Here is a 26093-nt window from a genome sequence, read left to right as displayed (position 1 = left end):
AGCTTGATGCAATGCAAAGGGCATGAGACTTAGATACAGTTAAAATCCCAAGCCCTCAAGACTGGGCTTAAATGGAATTTGAAGTGATGGCTGTACAGATATAAAATTCCCTTGTGATTTTTATTACCATGAAAACAACCAAAAGTTACAATCTTAATTTTATCGTTGTGACCTACGTATGCGTTGGGACACATTAGAGGTTTCTTTAAATTTTGGTTTTCCACATGCAAAAGACAATTTATATTTTAGTTACAGTAGATTCTGACTTCCTCCAAGCTGCTGGAGAGGCAGCGGAATCCCATGTTTACCTTCCACGAAAATAAAAAGGTGTGTGTCCCCGTTCTGCTTCTCAAGTTTCACCCTTCCTAGCCTACAACCTTTCCACCTCCCTAACAGAACCACTCAAGGCTGGGTGCATTGCCCACCACACAGCTACAGGACTGCGCCCTTAGCTGTTGCTGAAGCTAGCGGTATGAAGATGTGATGTTTTTAGTGGGCTCAAACAGATCCAAACACGTGCTGCTACCAGAGGAGGTATCCAGCGACCTTCCCTTCTGCTGGCGCCAGCCCTTGTGCAGCTGCGCATGGCGATGGAGGAGGGATACGATGCTTTTTCACATCTGAAGAACCCTGCAGAGCATCTTACCCATTCAATATAAGGCAACAGCAATCACTGTGGGGTGAAATGCAATGGAAATAAGCAGGAAGTGTAACTAAGGCTTCTGTATTTCTCCCTGAGTTTTCCCTGGAAAAAAAAAATTAAAAATGCAGGCAGGCAGCACACTTGGGAAGTGAGTTCAGACCATCCAGGATGAACCCCTGACCTGAGCTCTCTCACGCACTATGTGATAAGTTCTGGATGCTGCAAACTTTTTGCATATGTGTAGATCCCCTTTGCTGTGCACATAGGATGATCTGCGCTGGAAGACTTCAGCACAGCGCTTGTGCTTATGTGCAGTGGCTGTGCCTTAGGCATTTCTGGGTGTCCAGCACTCCTGTAGAAATTACTGCCCTGACCAGGCTACTGGACATCAGGACACTCTGGACAAATATACAAAGTCCTCTTTTTCTGCCCAGACAAAATTTCTAGACAGAGACAAAGGACACGTTAAAAACAAACAAACAGGATATACGATAGCACAAGTTCTGATATCCCACTTCAGCATAAAGAATTTCACTTCTGTACCAACCTGTCATTGTACAACAGAGAATAATGAGAAAACATGCAAAAGTCACTGTCACTTGGAGCCCCCATCTGGGGTCATCCTTGGAGAAAGATGTCCAGAGCTTCATCCTCTACAGCACCTTTTCTGAGCAGAGGTTTTATCTGAGAAGTTTTCTTACCCAGGACGATCACATTGCTGTACCCATGAATCTGCTGTGAGGGCCTCAAACCACAGACCCCTGGTTTTGGGGTCTGCAGGTGCACTTTGGGGCTTAAACCTGAAACGGAGAACTGTAAGCTACAAGTGCCAGTCTCTGGGCAGACTCAGCCACTTCTCCATCCCTCCGTGATACCTGAATGCACTTCTCAAGCTGTGAACTGATTTACTGATTAATTCTTCGGAGCCCTCCAACGGTGAAAGCAAATTGACACAACCAAAGTTTTGCTCAAGGTTTTGGAGACACTACGAGCCTTTATTAACAGCAGGAGAAATGCACAGATCTAGACCAATATGATGATTTCTGACCAGTTTTGGCTGCCAACTTTTCATGAGAACCAGTGATGACTGCTGGGCTGGGACAGGCTTTTAGGGATGACTTTTGTGCATTTGTGACCCATGCCTCAGATCAGCATCCTCATTTGGTGCCGCAGCAAAACTGAGTCCCTGCTCCCCGCTACAAAATACATGCGCTTTTTCCCCCGCCCCATCTTTTTTGTTCATCGCTAAGAGATTTCCTTCCCTCTGTTCATCTTTTTGGCAAGATCTTTTACAACCTATTGTTACCTCTGTCCCTTGGTCCTGCTTGGGGATTTTCCATTCTCTCTTTTGCCACCTTTTGGGAGAGAACTTTGGACAAACTGGTTCCCCTGCCCAGACAACCTTTCTAGCGTTCGGACAGCCCAGTCAAACACAGGGGCTAACGTATAGTTAAGGTACTTTGCATAGTCTTTTGTCCGATGGCTGTGTGTTAAAGATGCAGTCAGGAAAGGCAAATAAACCTCAGCATTCAAGCCTTTTACATTTTTCCTGGACATAATAATAGCACTGCATTATAAAGTTAAAAAGAAACCGTAGGCTCAAGTTGTTCCCAAGTCGTTATGCCACGTAGCACACACCCATTAAAGGTGGGAAAGGCAGCAAAAGACTCCTCGGCTCCACACTCAGCAGTTTACACCCAAGCGTTATTTGGCTCTGCCCACACTTCGCCTTTCCAGATGTGGCTGTACAGAGGCTGATTTTCCCTGCCTCAGGTTTTCCCAAGTCTGTACATTGTTTGCGCAGCTTTGTGTTACAAATTACTTCTTGTTTTTGAGGGGACTAGAAGGGAAAGTGTTTGAACTTCATGGATGGGCAAAAAGAGGGATTGTGCTGCACAGGGTAAGTACTTTGTTGTCTTCAGAGGTCACCTGTGGTATTTCTGCAGCAGCAAACTATTAGTAATCTGATGAGCCACCCGGACACTTGGCAAAACAAGGGTTAGTCAGGCTGAATTGATTACTTGCACATTTCCATGTGATTTATAAATGAAGGCTGCTCTTTTCCAATGAAAGAAGCAAAAATAATCAGGCAAAGAAAAAAATGAAAGGAAGTTCAAATTGTATTTTGGGTGTGGTTTTTTTTTATTTAGTCTTCTGTAGACGGTTCTCTCCCGTGTGCCATGTCCAGCCAAGCTCCGCTGGGCTGCAGCTTTCAGCACCAGAACAGTTACGCGGACACAGAGGGAACAAAAAAGCCTGTCAGACTCTCCAGTAATGTTATGATCACTTTAACTTAACAGTCCTTGACACTCACAGATAAGGACTGCAAGTTCTCTCAGTACTACAGAAATATTGACACAAGGAATATGTTTATCCCCGACTGCGGTTCTGCAGGACAAGGTGGAAACAACAGCAGCAATCTCAGGACTTACTTTCTTTGGCCTTGGAAGGGCATCTGTGCTGCAGGTCCAACAGTTTATTGATTGGTTTTTTTGTTTGTTTCCTTCACGAGTTTGGAAATTATGTTGTCTTTTCAAGTCAGAGTCATAGGCCTAGGGGGAGATAAGTTGGAAGAAACTAATTTTAGGATTTTTTTATGTTAATGCCCTTTGGACTATTAAAGACAGTGGGGAGCTGGGGAGTGTTTCTGATTTTCTCTCAAACTTTCTGTTCATTAAGAAACTGAGAGAGAAAACGTCAGCTGACTTTCTGGATGGTATTTCTCTAGGCCATCTTTAACGAGGTGCAGCTCCAACCTCAGGTTTCCATGCACAACCCATGCATTTTAATCTGTTGGCAAAAGCACCCACAAGCAGAGCTGCACCTGCTAACATTATGAATGTCCGAGGGAATCAGACCACATTCTGCAGGGAGATGGGTGTGCTGAGTGTGTGACAGACAAGTTGTCCCATCAGTGCCTCCCTTGGCTTGATGAAGCAGAAGAGCTGGGGCTCAGCTGTTTAAACCCTGGTTCTGAAGCTGCACAGAAGCTGATGCCTTCAACGTGACGCATGAGGTTCATTGAGTGAGGTTCAAAGAGCAAGGGCAACAGCCTAGTCCAAGTTCTCCCTCTTGAACATGACTCAGGGACAGGCAGGTCTGCAAATGTGACAGAACCCACTGACTCACTTCGAGGAGATTCAGCACCTACCTCTGCTCATCCAAGTTCAGGAAAGCAAAATAGATTGGAAGACATACAGGAAGATCTGGGACATGATGAATGTTGGTTCCCGTTCAGGAGTAAATCTGCAATAAACTGTATTCCCCTGCCCCCTCCTGGAAGGAATATGCCAGAGCTGGGTGTGTTTGTGCAGGATCCTCGTGCTGAGCACGCCGGGGAAGTGGCTTAAGGTGGTGAGAGGAGACAGTGATTTTGAAGACAATGTTTACAGGAAAGAACAACTATGACCGTGTTGTGTCCATCACGCATTGCCAACACCACGTCTGCCAGAAACTGGCACACCTCTCAAAAGGATTTTAATGTTTTCAAGGAAGAGCTGGCCATTTGCATTGAATTTGGAAACAGAGAGGATGACCCAACCGATGGAATCCAAAGCCTCTCGCTCACCTTAAATAGTAAACACAGAGCCTACACGAAAACACTAGTAACCTTTGCTCAGGTCACAGTGGAGCATCACCAGGTCAGAAATGCAACAACGCAGCACCAACAGACAGTGCTCCTGGGGGTACCTGTGCAGAACAGGCAAATGGGACCCCATCACTTGGCCAAAGGTATGGCGAGAGCCAGCAGGGAGGTTGGCTCAATCTCTTCAGAGGTTATAGAGTAGAGACAGTGCCAAAGTACAGTCCTTAAAACTGGGAAGAATCAGGTCTTGGGGTTTGGTCCTGAACCTTCAGCCATGATATTACTGTTAACCCTCCAGACACACAGTTCAGTGAGTATGACCCATTTACATAGATTCGCACCTGAATATATGTTTTTGTGAAGCTTCCTTCTTCTCCAGCCATGTGAATTACATTCTTCTTTTTTCTAAATGTCAAACATCCAAAGCAATACTAGTCCTGTTCTGCAAAGAGGACTGATTAGCAAATTGCTGCTGTTGAGATAATAATGGGAGCAGTGAACCACAAAACCTAAGTGTAGAAACTCTACAAAGAAGTCTATAGTTCAATAGTTACAGCATAGGACTATGAAACAGGAACTCTGGAAGAGCAGGAGCAACCACATGTGCACTATATAACCTCAAAAGTGTCTCATATGCTTCAAGTTTTCTTTGCAGTTGCATTTCATGAGGTCTTTTTAAATCCAGCAAAGAGGTATGCCAACATCCTCCAACACGTTGGGTAGGTGACTGACCTCCTTGCAGCTGGGGTGCTGCTCAGCACAGGGGAAAATGAGACCATGCATTGTAGACAGGCTGTGAGCAAATGTTGGGGGGGCATTATCTTTTAAGCCTTTGCTCATTGCTCTGTCTTCATGATGAGGGAGTCACTGAAGACCACAAACAGACACCTCATAATATCTCAGCCAGTTCCACAGCTGGTTTCTTTCCCTGCTCCACTCAACTATAAGTCCCGTTTGCTGGGTTTGCAGTATGTTCAGTGCATTTTGTTACACGCCCCTTCATCGTCTTATCAAAGAGATGAACTTCAATAAAGCAGTTCCAGCTGCCTTAAAAAGAGAAGGTTCCTACTTCCTGCTTCAGTACAGGGGTTAAGAACATTTCTGTTCATCACAGAAATGAACATTAAATGAAAGTTGAGTTATATCCCTCCTGTGACTAATGTTCTAGCTTGTTTTCTAACATTAATTCTTCATACACTTTTTTCCCCCTCTTGTTCTGTCTTACATTTGTCCAGACTCCCATGTTCCTGAGGGACTAATTACCCACTCAGCAGTTACTCTGAAGTCCAATTGTAATAGTTGGCAAAACTCCGTTCTTCCATGCAAGCGTTCAAAATAATTCTTCAATTTATTTCAAATAGCACCACTCTCTGGAGCTTCTTCCCAATTTGCATTGCCCTGGACTGAGATTTATTTTGCTGCTGTTGAGAGCTGACTGCTTTGCTTGTCACGGGGCAGATATTCTCAGCAGAATAATTAAAAACAAACAAACAAACAAACAAACCCCCAAACAAATGGAATGTTCATTTAAAAAATTATCCATTGTGATGTAATCTTCTATTTTCTCATCTAATGAATCCTTAATAGCGATGTAAGCAATGAAGAAAACACTGATTCAGCCCTGGATTATTCTTCTGCAAACTATAGACGTGATCATAGCAAGTGTTTTCATTCACACCAACCTTGGACTTGGCAAACAGTTTGGGGGAAATTTAGTCATACATCCTGTGATCGAAAGATGCACATTTTATTAGTCTGTAGGTGTTCGGGAGCAAAATATTCACCCCGGCTGGTGTCACAAGAAATAACAGAGAGCTAAATTCAGAGTACTGGCATACATTTTTTCCCATAAACGCTGCTTGAGACAAAGCCACATTCTTTCCCAATTCTGCTACTATTTAATTGTCTGTATGGCCAGAAGTGGCTCACCTCATCTCCTTGCTCTTTGGTTTCTCCACCTGTTCCCTGAGGTTAATAATCTTGATACTGTACAATACTGAACAAACTGATGTTCATAAAAAGCACTTCAATTGCCTGGTGAAGAATATATAGAAAAAAAATGATGACAAAGCCTTTTTTTTCAGGAGGCCTGAATTGTGCCAATAGCACAGGGAATATGGCAGCTCCTATGAGAAGAACCTCTAATCACTGAATGGGAGAGAACATCACATTTTATTTAATGATTTCATCCTTCATAACCTCTGCTCAAAAACATGTTAATTCATTTTTTCCTAGAGAAAAGATATCTCTAAACCTCTGCAGATCACCCAGTGTTTGACCAGGTGGACTTGGGATCTGCCTGCTTGCAGAGGCATGGCGCAGCAACTGCCCTTGGCTCTAAAGCTGATTTACCCCAATGCTTGAGCAACATTTAGATCTGGGCTTTTTTTTTTTTTTCCCCCTTAAGCTTGCATTTAGTTGTGATCATCCTGTGAACTAATACGGGCAGTAGGGCTTCTCTAGATAGCACTACGGCTCCTCTCAATCAACAAGTACCAACTCTTGTTACAGTTAAGCATTGATCATGCAAACTTGTGAGCATTAGCTGAAGTTCACTGTTGTAATTCTCTTTGGAATTCTTGTCTAAATATCACAGCCCCTAAAGTAAACACTGGCTAATTTCTGGCCTGCAAAGTATTGTCATGCCAGCTCTTCTCACAACCTCGCTAGCACAACCAGTCAAGAAAACAAATTTTGCTCTTACACCCAGAAATAAGAGAAGACAAAAAGGATGTTGGTTCCGGGATATCAAGTTTTTCACTTTTAGCATGCAAAATCAATTATAATCACAAGTGTAAGTTATTTGCTGATGGGACCCACAGTACTAACCAGGAGTTTCACCGGTGGGCTCAGCAGAGGCTAAAGAAACCAACTGCAAAGTCTGGGTCTTTATCAAAATTGATCTGGTAATTAAATATTTACTTTCAATACTTGTCTCCTATTTCCAGCTCAAAATTACTTTTTTTTTAAAAAAAAAAAAACAAACCTACTTCTGCTCCTACATGTTAAAAAAGATCTCTCCCATTTTTGTAAATCTGGCAATTTTTTTAATGCAGTTTTCCATATCTTATAGTTTCTTAATGACCCATTAAAAACGTTCCTGCTAAGATTACAGTTCGTCTTTTTTTACTTTCCCCGGGGCATTCACCACGCGCAGCAGCGCCCAGGGAGCAGCTACTGCCGAGCAGCGCTGAGACGCCTAAAGGAGAGGACGCTGTGCACGGCCACAGGCACGCTGGAACTCCTCCTGCTGGATTTACAACTTGGAAAATCCCAGTATTTCCAAAATCAAAACGTGGGAGCTGTTCTTAATCTGTCAGCGCCTTTTTAAGAAGGACCTAAGAACTGCTTGGGCATTCATGTGAAAATTGAGACGGGCAGACACTCCTTCCTTCCCCCCGACCTATGTGCAGAGCTGTCAAAATGGACCGTAGCTTGGGCCAGCTTCGGTCGAATCAGAAACACCGTTTTGCCGATCCAGGGCTGGAATCGGCCCGCTTCAGGCTGGGTCTGGCAGATGTGAAATGTCAGCAGTCGCCTTACCAGCGGGTAGGTCCGGCGAAGGGCCGGTGAGGCGCAGGCGGTGCCTGTCGCGGTGCCAGGAGGTTGCGGTGAATCACGTCCCGCTGAGCAGCACAGCGGCGTTTCGCAACTCCCCTGCCCCGCCGTAGCCCCCGGGGAGCGCAGCGGGCCGGGCGCGGGGACGTGGGTCCGCGCCGCCCCGAGGATGTGCCGGTCTCTTCCTTCCCTGCAGCGCTGGGAAACCTCCCTATTGCACACAGTCAGGTGTAGCAGCCCATCCGTCACCCTTACTTCACCACGGATTTTGGGAGCAAGCTGAGGCTGCGGCTTTAACTGTCACCGTTGCCTTCAGCGGACCTCAGCAGCAAGCGTTCAGAATAGCTGCTTATAGATAATATACTCTCATTCTTTCAATCGGTGCCGTGGAGACAAGCACCAAGGCACAGGCAATGATTTACAGGCACCCTCTGTTGTGCTGCCTGCTGCAGCTCCGTGATAAACGGCGTTTGCTGGTGCCAGTCTGAGTTCCGAGCACAGGGAAGGCTGCGAGATCGCCCGAGTTTTATCTGCTCACAGGTCAACATTGGAGGATGCTCCTTTTAAAAGCAACTTCCATTTCCTTTCGGTCAGAAGTTTCTGGAGCAGCGGAAATTTGCGGGGAAGAGCCAGGCATGTAAGCAGATCTCCACCATGCGAAGCAACACACATCACCTGTGCTGCCATTTGGTCACCTATTAACTGCGCCGCGCGGGTCGAGCCGGCAGCAGCCGCGCGGCTTCAAGCGCAGCTGCGCATCGCCAGGCCGGGCTCTGCCAGCGCTGGGAAGAGGTACGATATTGCAACCTTTGACGTCATTCCAGCGGGATCAAGCTCAGACGTCTGTCCTGGCCGCAGATTGCGCATGGCTCCCCCCCTGCCCCGAGAACAGGCACGTTGTGCAATGCCGAAACGGGCTTCACTGCGGAATCGGGCATAACCATGCCTCATAGCAAATTGGCTCAGCACCCCCAGGATCTGGCCTTCAGTGCGTAGAAATGGCGTGAGTTTGGCGATGAAATCGCTGCAAGTCTGCTCAAAAAGCTGTTCAATAATTTACCTTCAGGCAAAAACATTTTAAAATAGAGGGGACATCGCTGTGCAGCAGCAAAATGACGGACAAAAGACTTGTTTACCCTCACAAGCACAGCTGTTTTCATGGGGTGGGGGAAAGAGTTTGAACAATCCTTGGATTTTTTCATTTTGTTTGAGCACTGCCTAGTGCAAATGGACTTGGGCAAGAGAAATAAAAGCTACAAAAATTGCAGGGACCCATCGGTCAGCATGAGTGCATAGAGATGTTTGGGTCTTCTCTGGGCTAAGAGAATCAGGGAAGGTTCATGGGGAAGCCAAAAGATGGTGATGGTTTTGGGGGTGAGGGGAGGGAGAGAAATCAGAGCACACAGTGCAAAAAGGCTGCAAGGCAGCAGAAGGAGCTGGACACAGGCAGGAACAGAGAAAGCCCCGCGGGCTCCCAGGCAGCTCGGCTCGCTGCTTGGGACAAATGGTTCAATGCTGGACTCAGGCGTGGGACGTCACCTCCGAGGAGAATGCTGATGGCTAGTGTTTCTGTCAAGGCAATAGATGAGCAGCGACGGAGGAGCCACTGGGCTCAAGGATGGACCAAAGAATCGAGAGCGATGGAGGCTTTGCAGAAACAGCGTGAGAGTCTGCAAAAGTCTTCCCAGAAAGGGCTGAGCTGAGCTGCCGGTGGAGCTGCAGCCTGCCGCGGCAGAGCTGGGCTGTGTCCAGCGTGCCGGATGAGGCTCAGCTGCAGCATGGCTTTTCTGGAAACAGGGGATGGGAAGGTGGCCCAGCCGTCAGAGCCCAATGGGCGAGATGAATCCTCATAAAAATACAAGCCAGCAGAAAAGCTGTAGCAACCCAGAACAAGAGGTGCAGAAAGGAATAAAAATGCTGAAAAAAATCACCTTGAGCGGAGGCTCCTGAGCCACACTGGAAGGCAGCCTCTGCGTGGGACAGGGCCAGCCCAAGGACTTGGCACTTCTCGACCCTCTTTTGGAGCCCACTGAGACCCAGACAGGAGACAAAAAATTTTGTCAGCTCAATTACTGCAGCGTCCTCCTCCCTCATCCCCACTTTCGAGAGGAAAACGTGCCAGGAGCCTTCTTTGGCTGCCTTCAAGTCCACGTGCCTGCTGAGGAACCACACGGGCTGCTTTAAGGGGCCATCTTGAGCAGCCATACGTTAATGGAGCTGCAGGATTCACCATCTGAAAAGAGATCAAGCTGCAACCCAGGATAAGCATGGCACAAAGTCCTGGGTCTAACGCTGTGTACGGGGCGTGGAAGGTAAATCATGGAGTTTTCATTGAGCTTATCCTAAAGCGATGCTATATATTCAAACAGGGAAACTTAGAACAACTTAAGAGACCTCCAGTTAGGAACAGGGCTCTGTTACTTCTGCTGTAACAAAGCACAGATATATTGCAGTGGCAAAACTCCTTGCTTCATCATTTAACAGTACCTAAGGCAGAAGATGATTTACAAGGTGCTAGAAAAAGTATCAAGAAAACAAACAAGAGTCTTTTCACTAGTCCTTGAGAATGGTTTAGCCATAGGCCAGCCTCAGAAAGCACAGAAAGGTCTACAGGCACCTAAATAGGAGGATAACAGAAGTCTAAACACTCATATTTTACAAGACCCTTTCCCACAGCCACTGCTGATCTGAACAAACTTAACAAGCTCCATTAGATTTTATCTGGGTAGCCTAAAAAGCAGGAATTGGCAAAAGGGGCTGGATCTGAAGGACAGGCGCCAGATTTCTTTCCCTTCAGGGTACAGTCTAGGGAAATTGGGCGCAGTAAATTTTAGCCCGTATAACGCACACATGTGGCAGGCCATTGGAGAGGGTACAGCACGGCAAGCATTCTCAGCCCGTTTTCCACACCCAGATGGTGTTCTGCTGCTATATTGAACAGGTTCACAGAAAGACAGAGACTGCCAATCTGAGCTCAAACCAAAGCTGTTCCAAAAAGAGGTAATTTACCTTGGACATGCTGTTGATGACAAGGGAAAAAGCAACGGGCAGGCAGCAAGCAGAATCCCTGCTGAGCCAGCCAGTGCCCGGGGCCCCACAGAGCTGCCGGTGCTGGGGTGGCTGCTCCTCTGACACTGGGCTGACCGGTGGGTTTGCCAAGATTGCACAACCCCCTGGGGAGATGGGGTGAGAAGGGAAACCATTGCAATGGGCACCTGAACGCAACTGAGCCTTTCAGCAGCAGAAATGGCTCTTGTCCCTGTGCCTGACTCAGCCTCCCAGTGTTGCAAAATCCCTGCTCGTATCATATGCAGGTGGTAGGGTTTCTAACTTGGAAGCTGCCCTGGAACAAGAACAGAGAAGGCATTCAAGGGTGATGGCTTAACCTGGCAGAAGTCTACATTCAGCAGAGTGAGATTGCTGCCATGCCTGAAAGAAACTCCCATCAGAGGCTTTGAGCATCGCTGCCCCCGTTTTCTGCAGGGAAAACTCTGGGGCTGGGATACACCTTACATCTCTGGGGCATACAGGTGGAGGCAGCAACCACAAAGAACACCTCAAGAAGCAATCATAAAACCTGCCCCCAGCCCAAATGGAGCAATGCTGATGCTCTCTCCAGCGAGCTCAGCTGCAAACACTCTCAGGGGACCGCAGGGGAAGGGTGCCCCAGGGGAGCACCGTACCCAAGACGGGGGGCTGCCCTGCAGAGGTGGAGATGGGCTGCAGAAGCTGTAGTAGGAGTTTGTCTCCTGTTAGGAGAAAATGGGCAGAGTCTGAACCAGAACCTGGCTGAAAGGGAAAACAGGGCAGGCGGCAGACCACCATGGAGACTTGGAGGACAGTGAAACTAGGGTGGGTGCTGATAAGGGGAGATGCTGGCAGAACACAGGAGATAAATATTAGAAGAAGAATTTCCATGGACTTCATCTCCTAACCTCCGAATGTCTAAAAATCAGACATCTATTAGCATGTGAGCCATTCACCTGTATCTATCAGTAGTCAACAAGACACATCCAGAAGGAAGAGAGGCATGGAGAGCTCAGTGCAATGAGAACTGAATCAGACGGAGAAACTTACCTAAGCCACCGGCTTTAGGAGACACCTGCCCGCAGCTGAGCTGGCGGAAAGAAGGATTTTCCAACAGGCTGAAGGGACCCATGGGAAATGGTTGTCATTTGGTAATGACAGCACTCACACCTAGGAAAAGAAAGCAGCCAGAAAAAGCAAAATTACACTCAGACTAATATTGGCGGCATTGTTAAGAGAGAAAGCCCAAAGGAGGGAGAGAGTTTTTTGGGCAGAGTCCTGGCTGCCCAAAAGGGGATGGGGACTGTGAGCATTTCAGGCATGATGAACTCGGCATTGCAGGAAAGGGGGTCACCTCTCAGAGATACCTGCCGCCTCTGCTGCCGGCAGCTCTCAGGAGCTAATTCCACCTGCGAGCAGTGATGGGGTAAGTGATATGCAGGTTGTTTTCAGGTGAGAAGCCTTTGAGTTAACAGCAAATATAGGCAGCTGCCTGCTGTGTCAAATGAACTTTATTCCATTTGCAAAACAACATGAGCTCCGCACGCTGCCACTCAGCTGCCTGCCAGCCGCATCCATCGGGTCAAACTGTGTCGGAGGGATCTGACTCACTTCTTGCATCAGACCTGCAAGAAAATGAGTCAGGAATAATCTTAAATATCCTGATCAGCCCCTCAAGATCTCTCTCTCTGGCAATCTCTTTGGGAGCCAAATTTGAGGTGCAAGTAAGGAGTGGGAAATGACAATAGTTATCACTTAAGGAGGTCAGCAAAAGAAAAGGGTGTTAAGGGATACGTACCGAGGAAGTGTGGAGATTGCACCGGGGGTTGCTGCCTTTGCTGCTCTTGGTGCACTGGAAGCCAGAGCATTTTGTGTTTAGCTGGCAGTGCTGGTGCTCAGGAAAGCATCGCAGGATAAATCTCAGCAAGGACTGCCAGCTTTGTGATGGACTTGGTGAGCCCATCAAGGAAACAGGATCTGGCCCTGATGGAGAGGGAGGAAAGTGGGGGTGCAAGAATGAAGGAAGTAACAGGAGCCTGGGGGTGGTGTGTGAACGAAGCGGTAGGAAAGGACCGGAGCTTGCTGTTGTGCCGAGAGCGCCTCGACAGGGGACTGGAGCAGGGAGGGCAGGGAGCAGTGGAAGAGCCTCATTACTCAAACACCACCTTTGCCTGATCTCCTAGGGCAGAACTGGAGACAAGGACGAGACCAAGGAACTGCCAATCTGGAACAGACCAGTGGTGCCCGCAGTCAAGTACCCGGCTTCCAGCAGAGGCCAAATTTGGATGATTTAGAGGAAAATCTTCGATAGCATCCCAGTTCCAGGAAGAGTGCAATATGTCGGCTGTTTGCTCATGCTGGGATAGCTACAGAAGCGTAGCAGGGCAGACAGGCTATTTATAAGCATATCAGATGTCAGCTGAGCTCTTTGTGCTTTCTATAGATCATAGATCAAGTCTAACGAGAAGGAACATAGGCTGAGGGGAACAAATGAGCACAGATTAAAGAAGAAGTGTCCTCTTAATACAATACATACGTGGAAGAACAGCAGCTGGCCTTGTGCCCAGAACTACTTACGAGGCTCTGAAAGCTGAGCAAGATCACTTTACTGACAACACTGTGAGAAGGAAGGGTTGAGAATGCTGGTTGTAATGATGGTTCTGCATTATGAGACAGAGAATTGTTTGCTCCTGAAAAAAAAAAAGGATCCAAACCTATTCATAGATGTTTCATTATGTCTCTTCTAAGGACATGCTGTGCCTAACAAAATAATAAGCCAAATGAAGGGTAAACTCTCTCTCTCTCCAAACCTACTATGTGAGCGCTAGAATACAGATTTAAGCATAGACAAAAGATGATAGTTATTCCAATTAATGTTCCAGCTAGCATATGCTCTTTTTAATTAGTTAAAGTCTGGTTTTGTCTGGAGACAGAACTGCTAAGCAGAACTGTGCTGGCTTCTTTTCTGCTTAGACGGCTATTCTGATCTCTACTGGTCTTGGGAAACTTCTCCATTTCACAGATGCCAGAGCCTATTGTGCATTGATACTTGGTACATGCCCACAGGCTGTGTATATGTTTCACTGCAACAGGCTTCAAATCTGTGCTCCCCACTGGAGGAAGGTGGGAAGGAATATCTGACACAGGAAGACATTTTACAGATGTCCTCTTCCCCCACATATCTGTGCGTTGCTTCACTTATCGGCAACTCTGTTTTCTTCTGCAAACAGGCATTACTGTAAAGCAGATGCAGGTGGATAGAGAAGGGTTCCCCAGGACCTGTTAACCTTCCTGTTTTGCTTGAAGCTCACTGATCCTTCACCTCACTCTTTGTAACAAGACCTTTGAGGATCTGCGCGTTCCAATTACACAGATGAATAATTTACAAATCACGGCTGTTGCAATACACAAGTCCTTCTGCTCTGTCCAAGCACGCGGCGGCTTGTCTTAAATTTCCCTCACTTTGCTAAAACCTCCGTGACTTAGGCAGCATTCAAAAACCTTTAAAGGAGAAGCTGATGAAGGAAGAGCAGGGTGGCATATCACAGCAGCAAACAGCACTCACAGCAAGTATTCCTCTTATCTCTGAGCAGGACATTGACCTGTTGTACAAACTCCAGGTAGGAGAGCCACTGGCAAAGCAACCCCAGATGTAATATTTACTTAAGAGGAGACATTTCAGTGGCAAACAAGCTACAGGATCTGCTGACATCCTGGTGGGGAGAACAGCGGGCATTCACACAGGTGCAGGCAAAGAAGTAGGAACGGGATGTGGAAACTCTCTAGCATTTCCAAGTAATAAAGCTGCTGTTGTGCGAGGAGCATGTTTGTGCTCTCTGTGATTCCAGCTAAGCAGATACAAGACGTGGATTTGGGGCTTGTCACACATCATAGCACGTCATCGGTGGAGTCAGTTTGCTTCCCTGTGCCCCAGTACTCCATACTTAAAAAAGAGATGCAAATAGGCAGGTCCTGCAAGAAACAGCCAGGCTGCCACCAAACACTCCTGAACTGCTGCAGCTGGTACCCAGCGATGCCTCATTTGCTGGCAAGGGGAAGTGGATCCCATGAGCTACCCTGGGGATATGAGCCAGAGTTTTGGATCACAGATAATAGTTGCTGTACAAGCTTCTCTGGAGAAGATAGACAGGACTGAAACAGCTCAGGAGCAAAGTGAATAACAGGGTTGTTTTTATCTTTAATCCATTCCACATGAGCAGAAAGAGTCTGGAGCCATGAAGCATGTGCTTCATTTTGCAGCTCTCAGAAATCAGCATGACCCATAACTTTATGAATCCTTTTTGGTCTGCTCCATACACCCTTGTTGAAGGAAATTTGTGTGCAGGCCTTGCAGGATCAGCCTGTTTTACCACAGCGAAGCTGCAGTTTCATTATCCCTCTCAGACAATGGAAGCACAGGCTATCACTGAAAGGGGCGATTCCACCTTCCCCCAGCTCATGTGTCCCTCTTCCTCAAGCCATCATGGTGATCGTAACAAAAAGGATCTTCTCCTCAGGCAGGGTATTTTTCAGTTGGATCAGTTCCCATGAAGTCACAGCAGCTGTAGTTTTGCCACAAAGCAAGGGCCAGGAAAAAGGTTGGAGCTGTGCCTTAAGAGCTTAATGCAAAATCATGAAGTTGCATCCTCAAGTTCCTGGGTCATTTGTCCCTGCAAATAGCCTGGATTTATAGCCCTGGTTAGGAAAGTCTCCTTGGCTGCAGCTTTGTGGCTCTCTTTACAATGAGCCAAATGCAAATGTCGAGGTCCCAAAAGCACTGAGCTCTGAGGGAAGTCTGGAACTAGTTACAGTTTTCAGTTTGGGGTCAGGTCTAAATGGTTATTCAGAACTGGCCTTGAAATTGCAACCGTATCATTTATTTATATCCCTACCAGAGCAAACCAGTGGGGCCACCCCACTGAGCCCAGGCTCAGCCTCCCAGAGCTCACCCTCCATCATCTGGAGAGTTTGTGAAATCTCCATCCTCAGAGGTTTTCAAAACAGCTGGGCAAGGCCTTGAGCAGCCTGGTGACTCTGGAGTTAGCTCTGCTTTGAGCAAGCGGTTGGACTAGAGACCTCCACAGGTCCCTCCCAGTGGTGGTGTTCTGTGATCCTGCCATCTTCCGCTGCATTTGCATCAGGCTCTGCTGCACCACCACCACTCAACCAACCAACAAGCGGTCCCCACATTGACTGATCCAGAAGTCAGCGAGCCTGAGTCAACCAACTCTTCATGGTGTTGGCTGCGTTAATTCAGGATCTAGAGCAAAGCATAGAGCTTATCTGCATGCAGTTGTCTGAGGAGAGCACTACAAGAAAGACTTCTTGCCCCCACAGCACACACTAGAATAAGCTTCGCATTGCAAAAGAAACTGGCCCAAATCCAGCAACAATCCCAATATTAAGATTGCAGAACATTTTCTCGTCTTCTCAGCAGAAAGGGGTCTGCATTCTCAGCAAGAATGAGCATGAAACACAAACCACTGAGCACTTGCTGCTTTTTGTCAAGTCATTACACAGCACCCATGTGTACCTGCAGTAAAAGGACAGATGACAGGGGCTGTCTTGTCATTTCCATGTGGCCCTTCAGAGATTTTAGCAGCTTTTATCCACTAGATTGAAATCAGATCGGTTGAAAGAATACCACAAATTCATTTTGGATGAGACAGCCCAGGAACACACTGAGGACTGGGGATCAGTGATAGGACACAAAGACCTGAGTGAGTCCTGCTCCATCAGCCTGTTTGCAAAGACGAGAGTTGAGCTCACAGGTCTTCTTGCAGACCCCACTCTGGGGATGGATGCTTCTCCTTCGACCCAGAGGATGGGCCAGGGTTTCTTGGTGCTCGTCAAGCCTGGAGACCTCATCTACAAGGTAAAAGGGGCATGGAGAAGTCAGAGTTGGGAAACGTGGGTCCCTGAGCCAAATCCCCAACCCAGGCAATACAAGGTTGCTGCCATCTCGTGGCTGGCTCTGGCCATGCAAAGGTTACGGGACATATTTCCATCTGGAAAATTTTGCATTGAGATAAAATCATTCCTGGAAGTAAGCTTCAGCTGGAGGGAGCTGGAGGTGAACAGCAGTGCCAGTGGTTAGACCCCATGGGGCCATGGCACTTGGGCATCACAGCTTTGCTGTTCACGGGAGGGCTCCTGCTTGCCTTCTGCACTAGTTGCTCGCCCCTGTTTGGGATAGCTCCACCCCAAGCCATAGTAACCCTTTTTCTGTCAGGCCGTCACTTCCTTGTGCCCTATAACCTAAGGAGACAGGAGACATCCCTGTTGCTGCCGAGAAGCCTTGGATTTGCTGGGCACATGCAGCAGTCAATGCGCGTGGCCATTCAGCCTGGCTTTCACAATGGTCTGGTGCTGGGAAGGGAGAAGATCTGCAGGGAGACAGAGTCATGCCGGGATCAGATGGGATAGATCTGGTCTCCAGTACTGTTTCTTTTGGCATCTTTCATTGAGCTGTGGTGCTGATGCAGGGATTTGTACTGTGAAGAAAATACAAATGGAGGAGAACCACATGGTCACTGTTTCTCCCTCCTTCAGCCTCTCTACAGAGCTCAGCAGCATGCATAGACCTTGCAAGAGTGCGTGAGCAGCCCTGTATTTCCCACGGGATCTCCATAACCATCTTGAAGCTGCTTCCCCCCAGACAGGAGAATGCCGAAGAACAGTGTCCCAAAGAGACCCACCAGCAGAAAAACTGCTCCTGACAACTCACCATTGACCATACTGAAGCAGAGAGCTGGCTGTGCTGCCTTCAGCAGAGCTCTTGTAGGCAGTGTCTTGCAGATACTCGCTTGAGGATCCCTCCTTCCTTGTGTCTAACCCTGGGAGTAGGCTCCAACTTCCTCTTCTCCCTCCTGGGGTGCTCCAGGTTCTGCAACTGCACAATTCACCAGGAAACACAGAAACAAAGAGTTCCAGAGAAAGAAAAACCTGCCAATCCATTTGGTATTTCTCTGGTGTTTGCTGGTTACTGCCAGGCTTTTCTCTTTGTGTGGTACATATTGTGGCTCACGTTGCAGAAACTAAAGTGAAATACTTAAATAAATGAGTCCACTTGAGAAGACTCCAGGGCATGGGGAGATGACTGCTCAGTGACCTGTGCAGCACCCTGGGTACACAGGCAGTTCTTGTGATGATTAGACTACAAAAGAATATTTATTTACCTAGATACTTATTCAGCTTTCATCTCTGGCGGCATTTTTCAATCAGCCATTTCAAAACATTTTGCCAACACTAATTAACCCTCGCAGCAGCTCTGTGGTAGGGATCAGCACCCCCACGTCAAAAACGGGGTGACTGAATGGAGAAGTAACCCCTTCAAGAAAGAAATGATGGGAGCAAAGAAATAATGATACCCCGAAATCCCAATCCCCTGTCCTAACAAAACCAAACCCTACAAGCCCGCGCATCCGCAGACATCCTGCTGTTAGAAATGTAAGCAGCAACCTGCTGTTCTCGTCATGCAGACTGCCTGTCTTCCTCAGCTGTGCACTGAGGAAGCACTGCTCAGACATTTAACAAGCCCCAAAAATGTGGTGCCCTGAAGCGACATTAGACAACCCAGAAAGCCGCACAGAGCTGCAGCGCTGGTCAGCTGCACAGCCTGTGCCACCAAGCAGATTTTCCCATCGTGTTGCACATGATATTTATTTCATTCATTAACCAAGTTAGTGGTGGCTAAGAATAGACCCCAGATGTCCTTCTGGCCTTAAAACTTCTTTGCCCTCAAGGAAAGGCAAAGCCTAAGTGGCTTATGGCATGTGTGGGACACAAACAATGAACCAAAGCTATGAAGAGCTTTCACATTTCCAAGAATTCACAAAATACATCTCTGCTTTTAAAAAATCTCTGTTCCAGTTTGGGGAAATAATTCTTTAGCAAGGATTACACAGAGCAGAGCAACCGATATATAATTGTATCATTCGCTCTTATGCCAGACAGAGCCATAGCTGTTCAAATGTCTTAGTTTTCAGTTATCTATTTCTGTGATGTTACCACTGCTGCACATTTGTAATTCTGGAATAAACTGGTATTTCTGAACAAAGACCAACTGATATTATGCCTTTAGAAAAATGTATCTATCTGAAGTACAATTTATTCCTGAATTATTTTTTTGGTAATGAAAATCATTCGATAGTCTCATTTTTTATACATAGTCCCCAATATATTTGGGAAATTTCCCAAAACATACTAAAGATAGCACTATGGTTTTCTGCATCACTTCTGAAAATCAAAGCATCCATATGCAGAAAAAAGAGAAATTTCTTTCTGTGTAAGCATTTTCCTTCTGTTGCCCAAATCCAGTCTCTGCTGTGATAATCAGCAATTACAGAAAAGAACTATTAACAATCAAATGAGAGTTTGTATTTACAGAAAATGACACTATTTATTGCATGACTTATTCAGATGGAGAAAGCTGTTTGGAAACCTATCAGTAAATGAAAGAAACTTATTTCAGAAAGCTGAAATTGTATTAATAGAGAGTCTAAAGAGCCTAGGGAAGAACACAATCCATTTGGAACTGATCTGGTCTTCTCAGAAACAGGAAAGAGAAAATATGGGGATTTAAGGATGTTTTCCTCCCTTTAAATGTATTACTTTTTTCAACTGATATTTTATCAAACCATCTTCAGAATTATATGACATTAGGGAACATGATATTTGGGATTCGATAGCAGCGTTGACTTGGGGAGCCTCTAGTAAACGACAGTTCGTTCACCCATACCCACACATAGCCTCCGAACTGTGGCTGTTCAGACTGTACAAATAGAAAGACCAAGAGAGCGACTACAGAAGTCACACGGCAGCTACAAACCACAGTCACTTCCACGCTCAGGGGCTCCAGCTCCCATTTCCTCAACCCACAGCTTTACCCGCAGGGATGGGGTTAAATGGCGGATTCCCAGGCCACGCGGACTAAAGTAATGCATGAAGAGCCCAGCAAGCCGGGGCGAGCTCCTGCCCCACGGAAGTTTTCTCCCTTGGCCCCCCCGACGCCCGGTTTGGACTTCAGCAAGCTGCCTGCGCAGGAGACCCGCATCGACCGCACCGCAGCCGGGCGGGCGGCTCCGTGCAGCCCCCCGGGGTGGCCGGGCTCCGGGAGGGAGTAGGGAGGCTCGTCCCGGCCGCGGGGGACCTTGGCCGAGGGCCGGGCGGGGACGACGCACCCTCCCGCGCGGGCGGTCGGATGCCGCCCGGCAACGGGAGCGCAGGTTTCCACGGCAGCGCAAACAAGAGCCGAGCTGCACCGTGCCCACGGCCACGGCCACCTGCCTGACCACGGCCCCCCTGCGGAGCGGGGCCGGAGGAGCTCTCCTGTGGGTGAGAAACCAAAAACTACAGGGGGTGAGGGCGACCAGGGCCATTTCTTTTCTGGTTTTGACATCGGATGGTTTTGACATCAGGCGAGCGGAGGTGCTGGCGTGTGTCGCCGGGAAATCACGCGCACTAGCCACCTCCTCCGCGTGCGAGTATGGGGACAAGGGACGCATCTGTCCCGGGAAGAGCTGCTCTGTAGCTCGGCATTTGGAGCGATTTCAGCACAACGAGCCTTCTCTGCAAGCAACGGTATCACTTAAATCATTCGAGTGTGTGAAACGCACACTCAGCCAGTGCTCTGGCAACGCGGGGGACGGATTTCCTTGTATTATTCTTTAGAACCGTTTGCGTGTTTACTTTGGCATATTTTTTTCTGCGCAGCAGCTTGATGCTGGGGAAAAGCACTGAATAAACGTTTTGGTAAATTAAAACCATGAATGCCTTATCTATTGATTCACATACTACTGGCCATCGGTTACTACTGAAACATAAAAATGTCAGAGGCAGTTAAATATATGCCAAATGATTCTAGCAACAAAGCAATTTTTTATTTGCAATATTGAGCTTAATAATTATAATTAGCACAACTAGCGCTTCTGTAGCTTTTGGCATTATTTCCAAAGTGATGTGCAAACAATCTATTAAAAAACTCCAACAACCTTAAACCATAAATACCTTGACAAAATGAATATTTATAAGTTAATCTTAGAAACAAATTCCTATGCTTTGCTAAAATTATATTATAAAGCACTTTTTATCTCAGAGACTGGCACTGACAATTATTTTCTGTATGCCAGTATCCTCTGTCTAGTCCTGTTTTTCAGTCCCATTCCCTGAAGCAGAAATTTAAATCAACCACACGAACAAGAAGATTTTTATGAGAAAGGTTTTAAGAGTCACAGTGTGGACTAAGAGGGCTGAACATCCAGGTGTTTGCTGCAACTGCTCTGCATATTTCACAAAATGTATTCAACTGAACACTGCTGTGTCTGACTGCTTTCCTACCCCTGCCCTGGTGGGGTTTTCTCCAAAACTCACATCAGCAGCAGGGGTTATGTTCTTCCAGGATGGAGATGAGGGACCCCTAGAGAAAAATATCCCATTGAGTTATGCGAAGTTCAGAGAGACATGAAATCTAAGCAACCAGTCAAGGAGGCTTTTGGAAAAGGTAGTTCAGGAACTGAAAAGCAGAGAGAAAACATTTGGGGCATATTCAAACAGCCTAAATTTTACCTCAGTCTCTGTCTCTCATCAACAGTGAAAGTTTGACACCTCCAAAGAATAAGACACTAATTGGGCAGCTGCAGAAACACAGCCAATAGGAAACACAAAGCACCAAGCACATACATCAAAATTAGGCCAGATGAGTTTAGCTCAAAATACATAAGAACTGGCGGCTGTTCAGAGCGAAAAACGATGCTCTAAAATAGCCTTAAAACTAGTGCAAGTGGAAGAGGATATTTTCTGCTGTGTTTTATACAAATGCAGATCAGGAATGGTCCCAGCAGCAGAATTGCATCAATTGAACTAATACCTCAGTGGGACCCAGCTTGCAGCCTTTGTTGATTAAAGGATAACTTTAACAATGGTCTATCTGTTCTTTGTAAGCGAGATCATTACAATTATGACTTTTCCCCTAGGATCTATAGCAAAGACTACAAAAAGAGACCGGATTCAGAGAAACAAAAACCTAACGTTCAACAGTTTGTCAACCCAAAATTAAACACGACAGAGTTCCCTACAGCATGTCTGTGCTGTCCGACAATCATTCAGCCTTATCGCAAGAAACCGACAATACTGAAGCAATTACTGGTAATAGCTTTAGGGAGTAAAAATGTTGTTTGTGAATGAGCGATGGGAGGATGAAAAAGTATGGGTGTGGATCAGAACTGGAGATGTGGGTGGAACAAGAGGCAAGGGACTTGAGTTGCTTATTATCTCCAAATTGTTTTGTCTTTGTTCTCCCTTCAGTGTGTGTGTAAGGAGGACTGTGTTTTACACAGCTTTTATATAAGCCAGGCATGAACCTCCTTTTTTTGGGGTCAGAACACAAATATTTTCCAGTTTACTGAAGCTTTTTGTTAATTCCTACAGACAAAAAAGGCTCGGTGGTTAAGATCCAGAAAGCCCCTAGGTCCATCACTGCTGTAAAACCTACTGCATCAGTTACTGGCAGGTCCCAGTTGATTAACTTGTTTATGGTTTTCCTTGGGCCAGGGTCAAAGATGCCATCTCCACATACAGAGTCAAGATCTAAAAGCCTCTCTTCCAAACCTGGAGTTGAAACCCAGCTTGTACTGTCAGGTAAGGTCATATGCTCCGGCATTTTCATTGTTAGGTCAGAGGAGAGACCCATATTGAGACTTTTCTACCTGCAATAAGATGAGACAGGTAAAATAGCTCCAGACTTACAAAAATCCCTGGCTGAAATCCTGAGTTGATCAGCAGATATGGTGAAGTGACATAAAAAATACAGTGGTCTCAGTTATATCACTGGTTTCTTATAAACCCTGCCCAGCTTCCCGCTCTCAATCCAGCGCCGTCAGACATCTGCAGCTGTGAGCACAGCTGCCCACCCTTCAGGCGTGATGCAGCAGATCAGAGTCCCTTTGCATTGAGTCCTGATATTCTGCTTCCCGTCTTCTACTCCCTTATCCACTTTTTGCAGAAAGCCCAGAAGAGGATGAAGAAAACCCAATGAAAAATCCATTTACAATTGCTCCAGATATCGATATTTTCTCAATAAGGGACAAGGAAAGAAAAAAGGCTAAGGCGGTATGTATAGATGCTTTAGGTCAATGTATATACATACAAGCAGTTCACTAGCGCAGGCAATGAACCAATATAACATCAAAATTTAGTGCATGGGAGAAACAACAGCTGCCAAATTCAGCTGAGATTCCCCTAGATCCATTTCGAGTCCACTGAAGTCCATGATGAGAAACTAACTTCACCAAGAGCAGATCTGAGCACAGGCTTGCTGGCTGCTAGTGCAAAATCCGGATATTGTCACTGCCAATGAAATGAATGCCTAGGAAAAAAGATGACATGGGTTTCATGCCTTAGGTTTCTTTCCATAAGATAGGGAATTGCAACGAACCAGACCAGAGCGCTGCGTCTCAGGAATGTCTCTTTCTTCCTTATTTCTGCAGTGGACTTTCCTTAGGACATGCAATCCAAAGGGGGTGGAGGGGGTGGGAAGTCATGGAGAGGTTGTAGCATCTCTGAGAGGTCTGATTGCTGCCCGTGGTTAGAGAAGACAGGCAGTAGTGTGGAAGCAAGGGGTCTTTGTTTATAAATCACAACGGGAGGGCTCCAAACAGGCTTAGGCAATAACCTCACATATTGATTGCTGATAGTCTGATTTTAGCTTGGGTTGAAGGTCACTATGTAAGTGTGGGGAAGGGTTTAGGAAAAAGTGCACTACAGACGTCTGCTGAAGTGGTGTCCTCAGCCTAACCAATGCCCAAACTGTGCAGAGAGCAATGAATTACACCTCAGCCCACGTGAAAGCACTGAGCATGAGCAACCTTTTACCCTCCAGGAAGCTCTGGAGTGGGTTTGAATTGATCCTCTCAATCCGAACTTGAGGGTTTACATGCCTTTGTGGAAGTTGAACTGAGTCGGTATTGAGCATGGGCTGTCCTGTTCCCTTTTACTAGGGGACCTGAAGACGAATCTCTGAAAGTTTACGTTCTCTCCCAGGAATAATCCAGGAAGGAAAAATGGGGACACTGAGTAGCTACAAACTGGCACAGCTGATGGCTGGATGCAGAATACAAATCAACAAACTAATGAGAACAAATGCTAAGAAATTAAGTGTGTCGGTTGCTTCAGGAGAGAGTATCATTGGGATTAGTCAGATAAACCAGACAAACATGCATCAGCATGATATCAGTAGCCTGCAAATTTCTAGACTGTGAATAATCACTCATATCTTTAAAAAATACAGCAAACAAAGCACATAATCAAACTGTGCACATAACCGACTTCTCCTTATAGGAACGTGAAAGGATGAAGACCATGAAAATCCATGAGAAAACTACTTACTCTACTAAAATAAAAGCAAAGCAAAAAGGGTTCAGGAAAGCTCTGCAAAAGGAAGAAGAAGAAGAGGGCAGAAAACAGGCAACAAATGAAGAGAGACTGAAAACTCTTCAAGAAAGTCTTTCATGGAAGATAGCCATTAAAAAAGGTAGGAGACAATTACTATCTTTGTAGTGGTGCTGCTCAGCTGGCTAACAGCCTAAAGTAAAAATCAAAGAAGGAATGGGAGAAGCAGTTAGCTCTAGCTGACTTTGGTGAGCTCTTGCAGACACAATATGCTGCATCTTGCCAACTTCTGTGTGGCTGGGCCATCTCCATCTCATGCATTTACACACGGAGCATGTATCACCCCTACCACAGTAGCCTGCATTCCACCATCCCCTGTGGCCTCGGCAGTAGCCGTGAGCTCTGGGAATGAGCTGTGAGTCAGTTGAGAGTTTGCAGGACCTTGTGTCATGCAGACATTTCTACTAAGATGACGTAAAGTTGGATTTTAGTGGATGTGGGACTAAATTTTCTGCCTCTGACATGAGGGAGTAGCTTTGCCATTAATGTCTGAAGGACATTGACCTTTGTAAGGACCAGATTCTCCACTCCATTCTACCTGGTTTTACTCCATGAAAGCCCATATGAAACTGATCCTAAACAAGGTCAAAACTATAATAAAATTATCAGTATTGCCGGCTCCAATGCCAACCACATCCATGCTCATGTTAGCCTCCATATTCACTGTGTTTTGCCTTGGCCATATTTCCCCTTCTGGTCTGATAACTTTATATCCTCATTTCAGATTACCCATTAGAAAAGGAGACCTTCCGTGACTACATAAATGACAGAAGAGAGGTATTTTTACTTGAGGTACCTGGCTTGAAAAATGTTACTTTCTGTTTGTTTAATTATTCTTCCCTGTGTTCCTTTGAGGTTTTTTTCCCCTGAGATCCATTGCCTAGAGATCACACCAAGGACGCACACATCAGACCTCATGAACCGATTGTCCAAGTCCTGTGTCAAAGACACTCATAGTCTATAGCCCAGCGATCCCCAGCCAAGAAAGAAAAGAAAATAGGTCATTCACACCATGCAGTTGCAGCTATGCAACTATTTCATTCGTGAGATGCACAGATACACTGACCTTTTGGCTCTTCTCCTGTACATAGATTATATCTGGGAGCCATTCTGAACTCAAAATAAGGGAGCCATGTTGGAATATTCCCATTATTATTGTGCTGTAGTACAACTGCATCAGTCTTTGTCAGCCAGAAGTTAACACAGTTGTGGAACTTCTGGATTCTGTTTTTAGTTTTACTTCTTATTTGCTATGTTACTTCTGAAACATCTCCTGGCCTCTATTGTGCCTAGTTTGCACTAAGACACGTACCTTGGTTTGCAATCTTTACCCTCTCCACCAACAACTATAAGGTAATAAGGTAACCAAGAACAAAGCTAAACTAACAGACCTTTAAAACCAACCAATGTGACTGTGTTGCCTTTTGGGTTCATTTCAGTATGCCATGGCAGTAAAGAGAGATGAGATTCAAAGGATGGAGAACGTAATAAAGAACGAGGAAAGAAAACTGGAAAAGGCTGAATACTACCTGGAGAAGGATGCTACCACGTTTGATGAGTTCCTGAAGGAGAACCAGAAAAATTCTGTTCAAGCCCTGAAAATGTAATGGAAGTTGAGGGAACCACCTGTGTGCTCTTTTGCGCTGGACACAGGAGGTCTTTTGCTTGACCTCCCTGCAAGGTTTTGGCTAGCATCCATCCTCGGATGCTCTATGTCTGAGCTTTCCCAGAGTTACAGTCCTGGTGGCACTTTCTCCCCACACATTCAATGAAAGACAGGAGGAGACCAGTAGCTGGGAAATCCTCTTATTGCAAAAACCCTTGATTTGGCTG

At 46.3% G+C, this 26093-nt stretch overlaps 1 protein-coding gene across 1 annotated transcript in view; it reads left to right on the top strand.

Annotated features, from left to right (window-relative positions):
* Positions 1-4047: 4047 nt before the first annotated feature.
* CFAP100 (cilia and flagella associated protein 100) overlaps positions 4048-26093 on the top strand; it is a gene marked incomplete at both ends in the record, with an annotated part of 30079 nt that continues 8033 nt past the window's right edge. The window contains 6 exon segments of the mRNA XM_082004594.1: positions 4048-4375; positions 22242-22451; positions 22816-22922; positions 24150-24342; positions 24985-25052; positions 25700-25863. Coding sequence (XP_081860720.1) covers positions 4048-4375; positions 22242-22451; positions 22816-22922; positions 24150-24342; positions 24985-25052; positions 25700-25863 — 1070 coding nt within the window.

This window comes from Phaethon aethereus (genome assembly GCF_964289735.1).
Source record: "Phaethon aethereus genome assembly, chromosome: 11".
Classification (NCBI taxonomy): domain Eukaryota; kingdom Metazoa; phylum Chordata; class Aves; order Phaethontiformes; family Phaethontidae; genus Phaethon; species Phaethon aethereus.
Note: the sequence above shows the minus strand (reverse complement) of the source record. Positions and strands in the feature narration are given on the sequence as shown.